This window comes from Centrocercus urophasianus, unplaced genomic scaffold (genome assembly GCF_019232065.1).
Source record: "Centrocercus urophasianus isolate 14NV4802_14NV808 unplaced genomic scaffold, USGS_Curo_1.0 seq_39, whole genome shotgun sequence".
In the NCBI taxonomy this organism is placed as follows: Eukaryota; Metazoa; Chordata; class Aves; order Galliformes; family Phasianidae; genus Centrocercus; species Centrocercus urophasianus.
This window is the reverse complement of record NW_024884966.1, coordinates 3,054,059-3,068,187: the sequence shown is the minus strand read 5'-3', so window position 1 is coordinate 3,068,187 and position 14,129 is coordinate 3,054,059. Positions and strand designations below refer to the sequence as shown.

At 43.4% G+C, this 14,129-nt stretch overlaps 1 protein-coding gene across 11 annotated transcripts in view; it reads left to right on the top strand.

Moving 5' to 3' along the window:
* The window catches only part of PKHD1 (PKHD1 ciliary IPT domain containing fibrocystin/polyductin), a 240,212-nt gene that overhangs the window by 123,851 nt on the left and 102,232 nt on the right, over window positions 1-14,129 (top strand). For all 11 annotated transcript variants that reach the window (XM_042832731.1, XM_042832730.1, XM_042832736.1 and 8 more), the window contains 2 exons: window positions 7,030-7,207; window positions 7,687-7,882. In XM_042832731.1, the coding sequence (XP_042688665.1) occupies window positions 7,030-7,207; window positions 7,687-7,882 (374 nt within the window). The remainder of the gene's footprint in view (window positions 1-7,029; window positions 7,208-7,686; window positions 7,883-14,129) is intronic.

The following is a 14,129-nucleotide window of genomic DNA, read 5'->3' as shown; positions in this document are numbered from 1 at the left end:
GGAGAGGAGAGGAGAGGAGAGGAGAGGAGAGGAGAGGAGAGGGAGGGAGGGGAAAGGGAAAGGGAAAGGGAAAGGGAAAGGGAAAGGGAAAGGGAAAGGGTGAATTTTGTCCAGATGTATTTGAAGAGTGTTTGCAATAAAAAGGGAATTGTTTGGGATTAGTATAACAAAACATGACTGGGAGCAATTGGCAGCAGTTGAGCAGACAGAAGAAGAAAGATAGGCTGGGTGACAGGAAGGTTTTCCTAGCAATGCAGTCTCTTGGACTCCTCTTAGTAAAAGGATGAAAGTACTGTTGCTTGGATTTCTTTAGTTTCTGATGAGCAAAGAACTAAATGTAGCTCTGGAAGTAATCTTTTCACGGTGCTCTACCAGCCCAAGAGTACATAAACCTGTCAACTCTGCAGCCTGCTAGTTCCTGGTTGTGCTTCGTTAGGCTCCTAGTTGTTCCTCACCATTTGTGCAAAGTCCCTACAGCTGGGAAGATGGGGACTGTGAAAACCATGGATGAAAAAATGGGATGTGAGCCTCTAAGTCCAGGCTTTAAGATTGGGAAACACATTTGTTGACCATCAGACTGAAGTGTCAACATAACAGCATCCTCACTTTGATATGAACTTACTCTGAACAAGGAGATTATTTCAGGCAATGGCAATTAAATAATTGCTTGGTAGCCCTCTCTTGGTGCAGGTCTTTGTGCTCCTGAATAAAAAGTCTGAGGGGCTTGGCGTGTTTATTTGCTTCCCCCTGAGGACTGGACTCCGGATCCAAAAATCTTAAAGTCTGAGATTTTGCAAGAGAAGTCCTGGTATGGCAAGGTGGTTGGTCAGAGAACCAAACAGCATCTGATGGTCCTGTTTGGGAAGGAGTTTGGACCAGATGACCCCTCAGGATTCATCCCAAGTTCAACCATTCTGTGGTTTATTCACACAGGAGGGAGACGGCTTGGCACAGCGTAGTTACCATTATCTCAGCAGCCTCAAGCTCATTTCCTGACTTTGAGGACAACCAGCAAGGCTTGGACACAGCTGCATTATGCACCTTCTTAGCCTTCAAAAGATCAGGGAAGTTGTATCAGTGCTGCCTGTTAGCAAAGTTCCCATTTGGGATTTGTCTGGGGGAGGATTGGTTGACACAAGCCCAAAGCACGTCCAGTTACAATGTGGTCAATTGAATGCAGGCACCCCACTGTCTATCTGTCTATTCTGTCTAATTTACCAGGGTACAATAGCATGTTGGCACCATCTTTTCCACAAGATGTGTCTAGAAAATGTCTGAGTTTTTAATTTCATTTTATTTTTTGAGGAAAACCTTGGGAACCCATTTTTGTTGTTATAGAAAACAAGAATGTTAAGCAGTTGCTGACTCCCCGTCTTGAATTACTGCACTCAACAACTTCCAGAGCAACAGGGATCCATTTCCAAATCTGCATTGCCGTAACAATGCCTTCTCCACGAAGTCCAGTTGAAAGTTAAACTAATGTGTCACTTAAACACTCTTTAAAGAGGGTTTTTATGTCTTTTAAAAATGTAATTGAAGCTTATAAAAGTCTTTATAAATTTATATGTGGGAAAGTTATTGAGTAATCTGAAGAACAGCTTATGCCATGGCACAGTGCAGCATGGCTGCAGGCTAGATACGGCTGCTCCAAATGCCACCGCTACCCATATTATAGAGAAAATATGAGTCTCTATTAATATTAAAACAAATTTTCATTAAAAAATTGTCATAACGTGATTAAGTGACTTTTAAAGTTTCTTCACATTATGCATAATTTTTACAAGAGGAGTGCATTAGAATAATCGGCAGCCAGACAGCACCTCGTGGCCAAGGGGATTCCAAACACTGCAACCTCGTGTACCAGGAGGAAGTTTGCCTCTTGTTCCCTTTCATTGGCTTTTCCCTTCTCCCTGCAGAAAGCTGGGTCTTGCTCAGCACCAGTCATGTCGTTTGAGCCTTTTATTGTTTCCCTCTTCTTCGTCTGCTGCAGAGGAAAAGATTAACTTCTTCTTTATAGCCTTAATTCTTAAATCTGGTCTAATATCCTCTCCTGTAGTGCATGCATTCAGTTGCTGCACACCCAGCCGTTGCTGATGGGTTAGAGTGAAAAGAATAGCATACCCCCTACGTCTGGGTCTTTGAGTCTTGAAGAGAGTTCAAACAGTTACTCTCGTTTTGCTTTTCCTTTGATATTTACTTACTGTGGTGCCTCCAGATGAACGCCCGCCTGCTGTGAAACACCCTGACTGTCACTGTTGTTTTTTACTCAATGTGTACGTGCTCAGTTGCTCTCTGGTAGTATAACCTCCCTACGTACATGATGGGATTCACACATGGGGCAGCATGCGTGCTCACTTGGCCTCATGGAATAGCCTTTCTCAGTGGCATCACATAGAAGCAAATATTTAAGGGTTGGCTTTTGAGTGTTCAGTCCACAAGAGCATCAGCTGAGCTTCAGAGCTTCATCTCTGCCAGCTCACCAAAGAGAGATTTGCTTCCCAGTGCAGGACCTCTTGATATTTGTCTTACACCTTGGAGTATTTGCAAGAAAGCTGTATCCTGTACAGGCTTATGAGTCTGCAAGATGTGTCCTTGAGCCTAGCCCTCAGCTTGGCTATTGGCTCCAGTGTTCCTAGGTGCAGAGGGAGGTATTTAGCATCGAGGCAGAGTTTGATAGTCCTGTGCTTTCTTTGCCTTCAATGGAAAGCTATTTGGATGCTTCTTATGGGCTGAATAGATTCAGGCCACGTCTACCAGCTGGGCATGCTATCATAACCAAAGAATTATTAGTCCAAAAATTGCATTAATTTTTACAGGATTGAGTGGGCAATGAGAGTGCTGTAAAAACATGCTCCGAGTACATGCATCCAAATGTTAAGATTCTTGTTGGGTGCTTCAGAACTCCACCTGATGTGGGATAAGTGGAGTGACTAAGCTGCCATCTGCAGGTCTTTGCTGTGCTTACACTGCAGAGTTGTTTGAGCTGCTTGCTTACTGGCCATATTCCGGCTCAGAACGCATTCCTAATTTTAGTTCTCCTTAAAATACCAGCCTGTAAATTGTAGAAGCTGGAGAACTGATCCTAGAACAGGAATAAGTTAGGAAAACATAAGCAGGTAGCTTGAAAGCTACCTTAAAAGGTGCCCTCTTAGCTTGTTGTTCACAACCCTTCCAGTTGCTGACATCATCTCAGTTCTTCTGCACTGCAAAGTCTGAAGGCCTATCCCATAATAGCCTCTCAGGACTGGGGACAGCAATCTTGTTAGTTTCCTGAAGATCTCTGCCTACAAAAGCCCACTGATGATGAGGATTCACAATACAAGTCAGGCTTGAAACAAGGTATGTCTCAACAAAGATACGTACATTTATTGAAAGCACATGAAAGTTCAGATTCTTGGCAATTAAACTAAAATGTAAAGCAAAAGTAAAATAAAGTTCTTGGGCCTAGCATCATACATGTAAAGGGTTTGCTGTGGCCATAATTTGGGATTAGCCTCCATTTGGCCAACAATAAATGGGACTGTTGCTGTAAACATTTGGCGTCCTGTTTGAAGTGAGATGCTGTATTGTTTCCTGTTTTAGGAAAGGGATAATCATAAGGGATTATTACGCAGATCTATCAAACAGAAAGCAGTTAGAGCTGAGCACAGCGTCTGCCTTCGTACGCACAGATATGGACCCTTAGGATAAGGAAGCTAATGGTAAACATAAACAGGAGAGTTAATATTTGTTCTCCTTGATGTTGTGGATTGGTTTCACAAATCCTTGGAGGGCCATCTATGCCGAGCAGTCGTGCACAATGCACTTGAGCTGCATTACGTAACAGTTTATGTGATTAGCATTGGTAAACTGTTACTCAGACTGTAAAGTCTTATCTAGCAATCCTGCCATATTTCTAGAGAAAATTGCTCCTTAATTGAAACCTGCTTCTATATAAAAATACAGCCTTTTCAATGAGTCATCCTTTTTTTTTTTTTTTTTTTTTTTTTTTGCCTCTTACAGTTTGTGAAGGCTTCCAGCGGTTTAAAGTGAGGGTTAATTTTGCATTAAGACCATTGCCTCCTAGTTTCTTTCAAATAAAGCCAGAGGAAGTTCGGGGGAAGGCTCTTTCCTCTGATAATGAAGCTCTCCATGTTAATGATGCGTGCAGGCTCCCTCAGATCCTCTGAATTAGAAATACTTGTGTGTCTGAGCACTACTCTGCTCCATTAACATTAAGGAGAGGTAGATTGGTGGCTATTTAGGGCACAGTGAAATCGCTGGCTATTTAGGGCAAATGGAAATGGTGCTAATTGTGGCTGGCAATTCCATTAGTAAAGTACTTCCATTTTGGTGTCTGTTTGGCAGATAGGTGAACAAACAAGCACAATCCTTTCAAGGGGAGCGTAGTGTCAAGCTCATTATTTCCTTGTACGAATGTTCTGTGCAGAATTGCGTTTTTCATGTTCCTTCCAATTTTTTTGGTGTGTGTGTGTTGACTCTATGTCAGGAGTGGAACGTGAAAAGCAAGAACGTGGTGTGCCATGTCAAGAAAATCCCAGATGTTTCTGGCCATGAGATGCCATGCAGCCTTTCTCTCCTGCTCCCTTTCCTTCCAGGTCGTGAATAAACTTCCCAATGAAAGTCAGGGAACCCAGACTACCTTGCTATATGCATGAAAAGTGTTTTCTTGGGAAAAGCGGTTCAAGCAGTCTGATCAGGCTTCTCCAGCAATCATAGCATGGCTTGGGTTGGAAGGGACCCCAAGGATCATCAAGTTCCAGACCCCCATCAATGATAAATAAAGAGCAAAATGGCAAGGATTTACATGGCACAGGGGACGTGTCAGACTCTGTCTCTTGCTGTGGCACTGTGTACCTTGGTAACTCGATAAGACAGTGCTGATGTACAACATAGTTTAATGTTGCACCACACCATGTTTGGCGTGCTACTGCTGCTAAAAATGTACTCCTGAATACCTGTGCGGGTGCTGATAGCTGCGGCAGTAATGTGCTTGTTGTCATTTACTTGCTTAATTAGCAGCCTAATATCCTGGTCTAGCTAATGCCTATAAGAGGAGGTTTATTAGTAGTACGAAAGCAGTTTAAGCCTTATAAACTCCTTCCAGTCAGTTTCATTGGTCTGCCAATATCTTCTGGTTGAGTGATTCTTCGCTGATTCACACTTCCCCTGTTTACCACTGCTGTTTCTCAGCTGAATGTTTCTGGGTAATCAGAAAGCCCTTTGCCAACATGACAGGCACCAGAACAGCAAAGCAAAATTGGAAATGATTTTAAAAGAGGAAAAAACAAAACAATCTGCAGGCAACCCACCTTCAAGGTGCCTGCTACTGTAATTATTGTCCCCTTAGAGAGGAGGAACAAAAGAGCCCCAAAAATTACAGATACAGTAAATCGCAATAAGAGATGACATCTGCTTCAGTGTTGTCTGTCTTGAGAAAGAGGCCTGCATCCAGTCTGGAGCACTGAGTAACGTTCTGAGATGCCTCGTTTTGGTATAGTACTCTGAGAATGAGAAATACTCCTTCAGATATGCTAAAAGGATTTTTTATTTTTAGCTTGGTGTCAGCTCAAATGCCAAAACGAAGTGGACTAAAGGTGAAATGGCCAACTTGCCTCGATTCTGCAGCAGCATTTGATTCATTCATAAATCTGCTGCGTTCATGGCAGACTCACGGCCCCAAGGTATCTTGGCAAGCCAGCGAGGCTTCTCCACAGCTGTGAATGAGATCTGAAGTCCTGGGACATTTATCTCTAGCAATTCCCTTTGCACAAAATGTAGAAGAGGCAGGTACGTCCTTAGTTCAGTGCCTAAAATTAAGAGCTAAAATTCCAGCTGCTGTTATGTCACTCTTCCTACATCTTTCATACATCACATGCACCTGGGTGTTGTGTACTATTTTGACTGAAACAATTAGCACCTTCAATCTTGAAGATTAATCATCACTTTTTTGTTGACATTTAATGGAAGTGGCATGATTCTCTTACAGAATAAGACTGTCCAGGTTGCTTTACATGTCAGCAGGGCCCTCTGTGGTGTCTTCTATGGTATGAAAACACAAAGACATTCTCAGTCTTAATTCCAGAGCTAAAGCAGTAGCACAGTGTAACCAACCAGAGCATAATTTCAGCCATAGTTTCCCTCAGTTTCGAGAGCTGTTGCAGAAATGCAAGATGTTGAGGACTAGAATATAGGTCTTTGTATTGAAGCAGTTTCTAATCAAATGATGAATCAAATGTGGATATTCATTGTCTGAATATCAAAAGGGTTAACTGCCTTTCATCTTTATCACAGAACCATTCAGGTTAGAAAAGACCTTCAAGATCCTCAAGCCCAATCCTAGCCCACCCCACCATGCCCACTGACCACATCTCTCAGTGCCACATCCCTACGGTTCTGAAACATTTCCAAGGTGACCCCACCACCTCCCTGGCAACTGTGCCACTGCATCACCGCTCTTCTAAGGAGCAATGTTCCCTGATATCCAGCCTTATCCTTTCCTTTGTGTAGTTTGTTGGTTTCAACAAGCCACTTCCTGAAAGCTGAGTGTTCTGTATTTTTAGACATTACGATACACAACCTGGCATCTTGGGGAAATTAGCAATCTTCCTAGTAAGAATCTCAAAAATCAAGGTCAGTTTAGCATAATTTGAAAAAAAAAGTCCGTGTGCAGGAAAATGGTGGAGTTTGCCCCTGAAGAGAAAGCATTGTAAAATTTTTGCCGTACTCAAGACTGGTAATTATGCTCATTTCAGCCTCAATTCATGATATTATTAATACTGCTGATGGATACTACTATCATTGATAGTGTTGAGTTTTTTCCTCTGAGTTATTCAAGCATGGAAAGTACTAGTGAAAAACAGAAACAGTGTTAAGTTCTCATCTGGATGCTGAGAGAAAGCATATATTTACTGCAGTATTCAAATAAAAATTAAACTGTAAAGGTTTATTGTTGTAAATTAAAATGTAAAGGTTGCAAAATGACAAAGATGAGTAACAAAAAGGGATTATATTCTATTTTTCCTCCAGAAGAGAGGCTCCAGAGACTCCCTACAATTTAACTGTGATTGACAGTAGGAATAAGACAACCACAGTCAATTATGTCCCTGACACTCTCTCAGACCTGCATGGCTGGATGTGTCTGCTCCTGGATAAAGAGACCTACACACTGACATTTGACAGCCCTTCGGTCAGCAAGCAGCTCCAGGTAACACAACATTTTTTGTAATTTCTACATTACATTTAGATGATATAATTGTGCATTCTTCTTTCTGGGTGGGCAGAGAGAAAATCTCTTTACATTTGTAAGCAGAGCTCAAATATGGTGGCCTAACTCTGAAGCCCTCAGAAGTAACCTGGAGTAGGAATAAGGTTTTGAATGTAGTGGATTAAAGTGTGGTGTGAAGAAATTAACAGAATTCATATTATCTTAAGACATCACAAAGCGTAGTTTTCTGAAGGTATTATTCCTCTGTATCTTTTAAGGTGACAAAGGGAGATGATTTTATCTGCATTCATCATCACCTCCTACTTAATTTTACCTACTCAGTTCCAGAGATCTCAATACGTATTGCTCAGAAAAGTCTTTTGCCCATGTGAAACACCATCCCCTTTATTCCTCTTATACTACAATCTGTAGAACTCTAATCACAGAGACAGACATGTTTATTTTGGCTCTTCCTCTAGTATTCAGTCACATTTAGCAACTTCACAACTGGAAATTACTTGCTGGTGGAACACAAGGATCTTCCTGCCCAGCCTGAGGTTGTGGTGTCCTGTGGGAAAAGGACTGGACAGCCACTCCAATCTCTGCCTTCCTATGGTCATCACAGGAGCTGTGACTGGTATCTCGACAGCACACTGAGGAAGCTAACCTACTTGGGTAAGTATGATGGCAGAGCTGAATCTTTTCAGTTAAAGCCACTGGACGCTATGGAGCCTTAGCCATTAGGTTTTGCAGTGGCCTTTCAGTAACTGAGCAGTCCTTCAGTAAGACCAGTGAAATGGGTGTGTGCACATCAGGTCAGTATCCATCTGACGCCCGTTCTAACAACAACTGGAATGTGTCATTAACAGTGCCTGATGTGGCATCAGTTGAATTTCAATTGGTCTTTTGGAGTGGAAAAAGCATTAAATTCCACTAATGATCTCTGGTGACAGCTGGTCCCATATCACACATATCATTTATAAACCAGGTGCAGTTTATCCAGGATGGAGCCCACTGAAGGCAAAAGGATTTCGCTTTGTGAGGCTTTTTCCTGTGATTGTAAACTTTCAAAAGCAACACAAACTTTTGAGTGTCACATTTGTACATTGGATCATGAAATATGGTGGCCTCTCCTTCAGAAAGTTCAGGTATTTTATGATATTTAATGGAATTGCCAGCATCTTCAAATTTAATTTATTCTTTTATAATGCAAACAGTTTCCATAATTCCTGTTCTCAAGTCACTTTTTTAAAAAAGGTCTAAGTTCTGTATGTGGAAGGAAAAATAATGATGGTTGCAATCAATAATTGCAGAATCTGGAATCACAAAGGCACTTGAGTGAAGTGGAGTTCACTTCATGAAGCACAGCTTCTTGATCATCAGACAGGAAAACTAAAGTATCAAGATGGCTGAAGTTCACAGGAACAGAACATTTTGTCACTGATCTGATGAATTTCTGTTATGAATTGTTCTGGGTTTATACTGTTGAGATGGCGTGCAAATGACTTTCTCTTGTGGGGTCTATAGGGAAACACAGCTGGAATGAAGGCAGGTAATCCTCTAAGCTTGGTCTTTAGTATCAATGAAATAATTCAGTGTACATTTCAAGAGACGTGAAGAGGCCTATCCCTTAACATCAGTTTGAAGGCTCACACTAGCTGCATCTATCTCTGGTCCTGAGGCCAACTGGCACTGCACAGCTTGTGTCCATACAGCTTAACATTTTCTCTCTTAAAACAGGCTGGATGCACCCAGGCTTCAAATTAGGAAAGATCCCTGTCCTGTGCTAACTCTCAAATCATAATGGCCACCATCTGGGAAAGTGCATTGGTCTGGGCCAAAGCTCTGCCAGGAGCTTGGCCAGCAATATAACCTTATAGAATATAGGGAGCCAGCTCTTAGTTCCATAACTTGGCTTTATTTAGTCTGCTAGTACAGCTGTTGAGCCTAACTCTGGTCCAAAATCATGTTAGATATCCACTACAAAACAAACAAACAAACAAACAATTATTTGTTTTGTTTTAATTGTTTCAGTTTTCTAGCAGCACAGATTTGTTCTTTTAAATATGAAAGTCAACCACATTCAGTTTGGGTATCTTGAGCTGCACTTTCATAAACAGAGCAGCATGGGAAAGCTCAGAAGATATTTATTGACCTCTTACAATTGCTGGGGAAAGGGATGGGCTGAAAAATGGAAAAAATGATCAGGCCAGCACATATCACTCTTGCATGTTGGATACATTCTTGTTCCTCATCTGCTTTCCTTTCATTTGATTCATTTGATATGAAGAGCTCAATGCTATTTCTCATTTTGATATACAGAGAAACAATCAGAATACACCAGGGAAAATTTATGGCAATGCCTAACATGTATAAGTCATGCAATGAACATTTTCAGCTTTGGCTAGCACTGAGATCAGTAATTCAGTGTTGGGTAACTAATACCTACCACTGTTGGTAGGGTAAAAGTGTGAAAGAAAGCGTGTGGATTCCTAGCCCTGGTGTGCTGTTTAATTTCTCTCCTAATCTCGTGTGTGCAGGATGAGGGTGAGGATAATTAGCCATCAGAGCTGACTCGTGGCATGTGGCATTCCGATCACTGAAGGTCCTTAGATGATGGTCAGGCGTCCTTTCAGAGAGGTGTGCTCCAGCTCTTTGGGAAGCTATTAGAATCCTCATGGGCTGGGTGGGATTCATGCTCCATAGGAGGTTGGAGAAGTCAACCACAGTCCCTTCTGCCACTGGTATCCTACAAGGTCCACGCAGCGACCTGGAGAGGACAGCACTTGGGGCTCTGGCCTTCAGAACGCTTTCCCACCCCGCTCTGCGAGCTGTTTTTATTTTTTAGTTACATTTAACTGTATGAAATAATTGGCCAGCTAATTAATCCCGTTTACAAGCTTTGTCGGATTCTTCAGCTGTCAGTCATGCCCGAGCCCGCGGCCGGCGTTTAGTCTCAGCTCCCTCCTTCATGTGACTTGGTCTCCATGGCTACAGGCTGCATCTGCTGACACCCCACTCTCTATTTACTGCTTAATTAAGAATTTCACGCTCAGCCCTTATCTGCTGCTAAGAACAAGAACACACTGTTAAGAAACTCCAAATTTAGGTCTGCGGCACAAGGAAAGCATTTCTTGTAGCCCTGCCTGTGTGGAGCCTCTTTAACTACCCTCTTGGCAACCGCGCTGCCACCCTTCAATCAAAAATCATTAAATGGGGCAGAGATAATGAGCATGTAGCATATCAAAAGGAGGATGTTTGCTCGGGCTAAGGAGGAAAAGCTGTAAGGGCCCATAAGCAGCCGCCACTTCAAAGGGAGCAGGGGCTGATAAAGAGTCATTTGTTCCTGTTTGACTTATGTAAAAGGTCTGGTATGTTGGAGGCCCGTCTCGCAGACGCGGGTCCCCCCTCTCGCTGCTCGTGTGTCAGCAGCCGGGCAGCTGGGCCCAAACGCCATCAGCCCAAGCATGTAATCACCCGACCCCGCGCCCACAATGGGCACTTGTAGGGGGTGGACGGGGGACAATGGGGACACAATTATTGCAGCTGCTTCGGGAGGGCCATCATTCTTCCTGCAGAACGGCGTAGGCCCTGGCAGGGCGGAGGGGAGAGCTCCGGCGTATTATTCATACTCTGACTTTGGGAAGCACATCGCCGCACCGGTGGGGTTTCGACAGCTGCTTGTGTCCCGCTTCGTCCTAATAATTGTACATTCTGTCAGGGGTCAGCTTACTTTTGACCCTCTGCCTTTGTGCCCGCCGGGACGCCTTTTAGGGCGAACGGCGGGGAAGTGGCAGGGCTGCGTTACATCCAAAATTAACGTCAGTAAATACGGATCAGATGCCAGCTCATTCATGGGCAGGCTCCCGAATTCACACAAGGGGGAGGGGGGGAAAAAAAGAGGAGGAGAAGGGGAGGGAAGACCCTGTGGAGGAGGAGATATTGTTATTCAAATGAAGAGGGCAGCTGAGCAAGGCCACCTTGGCTCATGGATGACTTGGGCGTTGTGCACGCTCCCCCTGTCCAGAATGGCCCAGTGACATGCAAGTGTTTCTCTATGGGGAAGAAAAAAAAAAGCCTGATACAAAAGGCAAGAAAACGTACCGTATGGAGGGGATTAAAGGAGTTAAGTTGCCTTGATGCGTTGCTTGCTCACACTTTTGTAAATGAGACGCAGGCTTGGGACCATATAGGGGGTGCTGAATGGGGAGAAATCGCTGTGATGGGGGAGCACTGCTGTGATGTGGGGCAACTGTGCTGAGATCCTGCTAACAAAGGTGCTTGCTGCTACCTACATATGTCACCTCTGTTTACCAGGTCCCTTTAGAAATAATCTTTTCAGACCAAGAAGAATTGGCATTCAAGGAGGGAGAGCCCCATTTCCCTGTTAGTGCTGAATGAGGGGAAGTGAGGACTCGGTCCATCTTGGTCTGAGGAATCTGGGGAGAATCCAGTCTCTTTGACACCATCAGCTTTGCTCTGATGCTTCTCAGTCTTTGTAGCATCCCCTTTTGTTTCTCTGGGACACACCATGTTGTGATAGAGGTGCTCCTCAGTGACGGGCTTTGAATTGATGTGTGGTTTCCCTCTAGGGGCAGGGGAGGTTTATGTTGGATATTAGGAGGAAGTTTTTCCCCCAGAGGGTGGTGAGGCACTGGCACAGGTTGCCCAAGGAGGCTGTGGATGCCCCATCCCTGCAGGCATTCAAGGCCAGGCTGGATATGGCTCTGGGCAGCCTGGTCTGCTGGTTGGTGACCCTGCACACAGCAGGGGGTTGGAACTGGATGAGCATTCTGGTCCTTTGCAACCCAGGCCATTCTATGTTTCCCAAACGCTGTTTCAGGAGGGCGGCCTTCATGTGGAATGACCACATTGTACCAGAAAAACCCTTCTTGTAACAGGAGAGGTGGAAAGAAACATCACACTGTGGGACATCTGGGATATTTTTAGGAGAAATGTCCTGTGTAAATGACAGTAATAACGTTATGAGCTTTTTAAGTCTGTTACAAATACGAGCATATGGTGCCACAGCGTGGGATTGCTCCTTGGTTAAGGTCTCTGGGCAATAGTGGAATTGGCTGCAAACCAGAGAGATGTTGCTTCCTTTTTGTTCACTTCTGAAGTGTTTAAACTATTTTCTTTTGGAATAAAACAAAGCATTGGCTTGCTCCATCTCTCCATCCAAAATGGCTTTTTTTTTTTTTTCTGAAATGCAAGCGCTTGTCACGAGCAATATTGTGAACATCTCTGGAAGGATTATCAAACTTTTTCTTGACCCCAAATGCATTTTTTTCCTTAGACACAGCTTTTACAGAGACAGGTCACCCTGCTGACTTTGCTCAGGCTGCTCATGTGTGAGTTGTTAAGAGGGCCTGAGGCCTGATCTCGTGTTACTGCTGTGTCAGAAGCAGGTCTGCAGTTTCCGTGGTTGTTCAAAAAAAGATATAATTTGATTACACTTATTGTCTTTCTAAATTCCTAGAGAATGATCTCACTTCCAGTTTGCTCCACGGGTTGTTGTAGTTGCTTCGTGTAGGAGGAAAACAGGCCCTTAAGACAGTTTGGTTCTAATATTAAAATACAGAGAATAAATGTATTTTTCTTCAGCCTTATTGCTCAGGGACAAAGGGGAATCCTAGGTGAAAAGCTTGAAAATTGCATTAATATTTCTTTGAAGGCACTGATATCCATCCTGATAAAATTCACCCCACATCCATTGTTTTGGATGGTCGGAAATGCTTCCGTCATCCTTTCAGCAATGGTCTTGTGCGTGTGTGATGTCTGCAGCAGGAATTTCATTGCTTCATCTCCATCACTAATATGCTGCAAGCAGGAATCAGTCTCTACTTGCCCAGATACTTTTTTACATCATTTCTTAGTGCAGTATCCCCGGGATACCATATTTCTGGGCACCTCCTTGAATGGTCCCAAGCAGAGGAAGGGCAAAAAATCCTATCCCAGGTTCTCCAGCTTCTAGAGGTGTGTCGTACCACATTGTTGATTGTGGTGTCTAAAAGTTTTGATTTCCCTGTGATATATGTTAGCCCAATTGATGTTAAATAGCACAGAGGCGCTTGTTATTTGTTAGTCAGGCTATTGGAGCCATTTATCCTGGTTTCAGCCCTTCCTAATATCCACAGGCAAAATTCCCTGTCACTGCAAAGCTGATAAAAGACCAGGTTGCTCCTCCTTCATGTTCACTCAAGGAGCCCTAAACCAGAAAAAAGTTAGTCAGGAAGGCCTATATTTATGATTCACAGCCCAAGCATCCAGGAAGAGCCGTAATAAGGCAGAAAATTGATGAGCCTTATAAAGGTTTTATACAACTAAACCCTGGAGCCTTATAACTGCATTTTGTGAAGAGACACCTTAATTCAATGTTTACTAATGACGTCCTTTGCCTGTATTGCCTATATCTCTTCCTGTCCTGTACAGAAACAATGATAACGTACTCGGTAGCAAAACAAAACAACCAGGATAACTATGTCACCATGGTCCTGATGATTCTCAAGGCCTGTAACCTGCTTTGATCACTTCTCAGGCAACGGAATGCGACAGGTTCATGCTCGTTGCACTTCATCCTGAATCAACATTAATAATGGTGATAGCAGCTGGGCTGGGTAGAATTCAACCCCACATTCCTGCGCTGATGTGGGGGGTACAGATGGCCTATCGTGGTTTGAGTTGTCAAGCCGTGTGGTTGGATGACACCTCAAACGTGACAAGTTTTTGTTCTTTTCTCAGAAAATGGCTGTGCCTGGTTAACCCTTAACAGGTCCTTTCGTCGCTGGGTGCAGGATCTGAACCCCTGTATGAGGTCTTTAGAACACTGAGCAGATTTTTCGTCCCCTGAGGATTTAATTAGGAGAACAGAACTTTTCTCTGAACAATGAAAACATCTCTGATTAGACAATTGCACTGT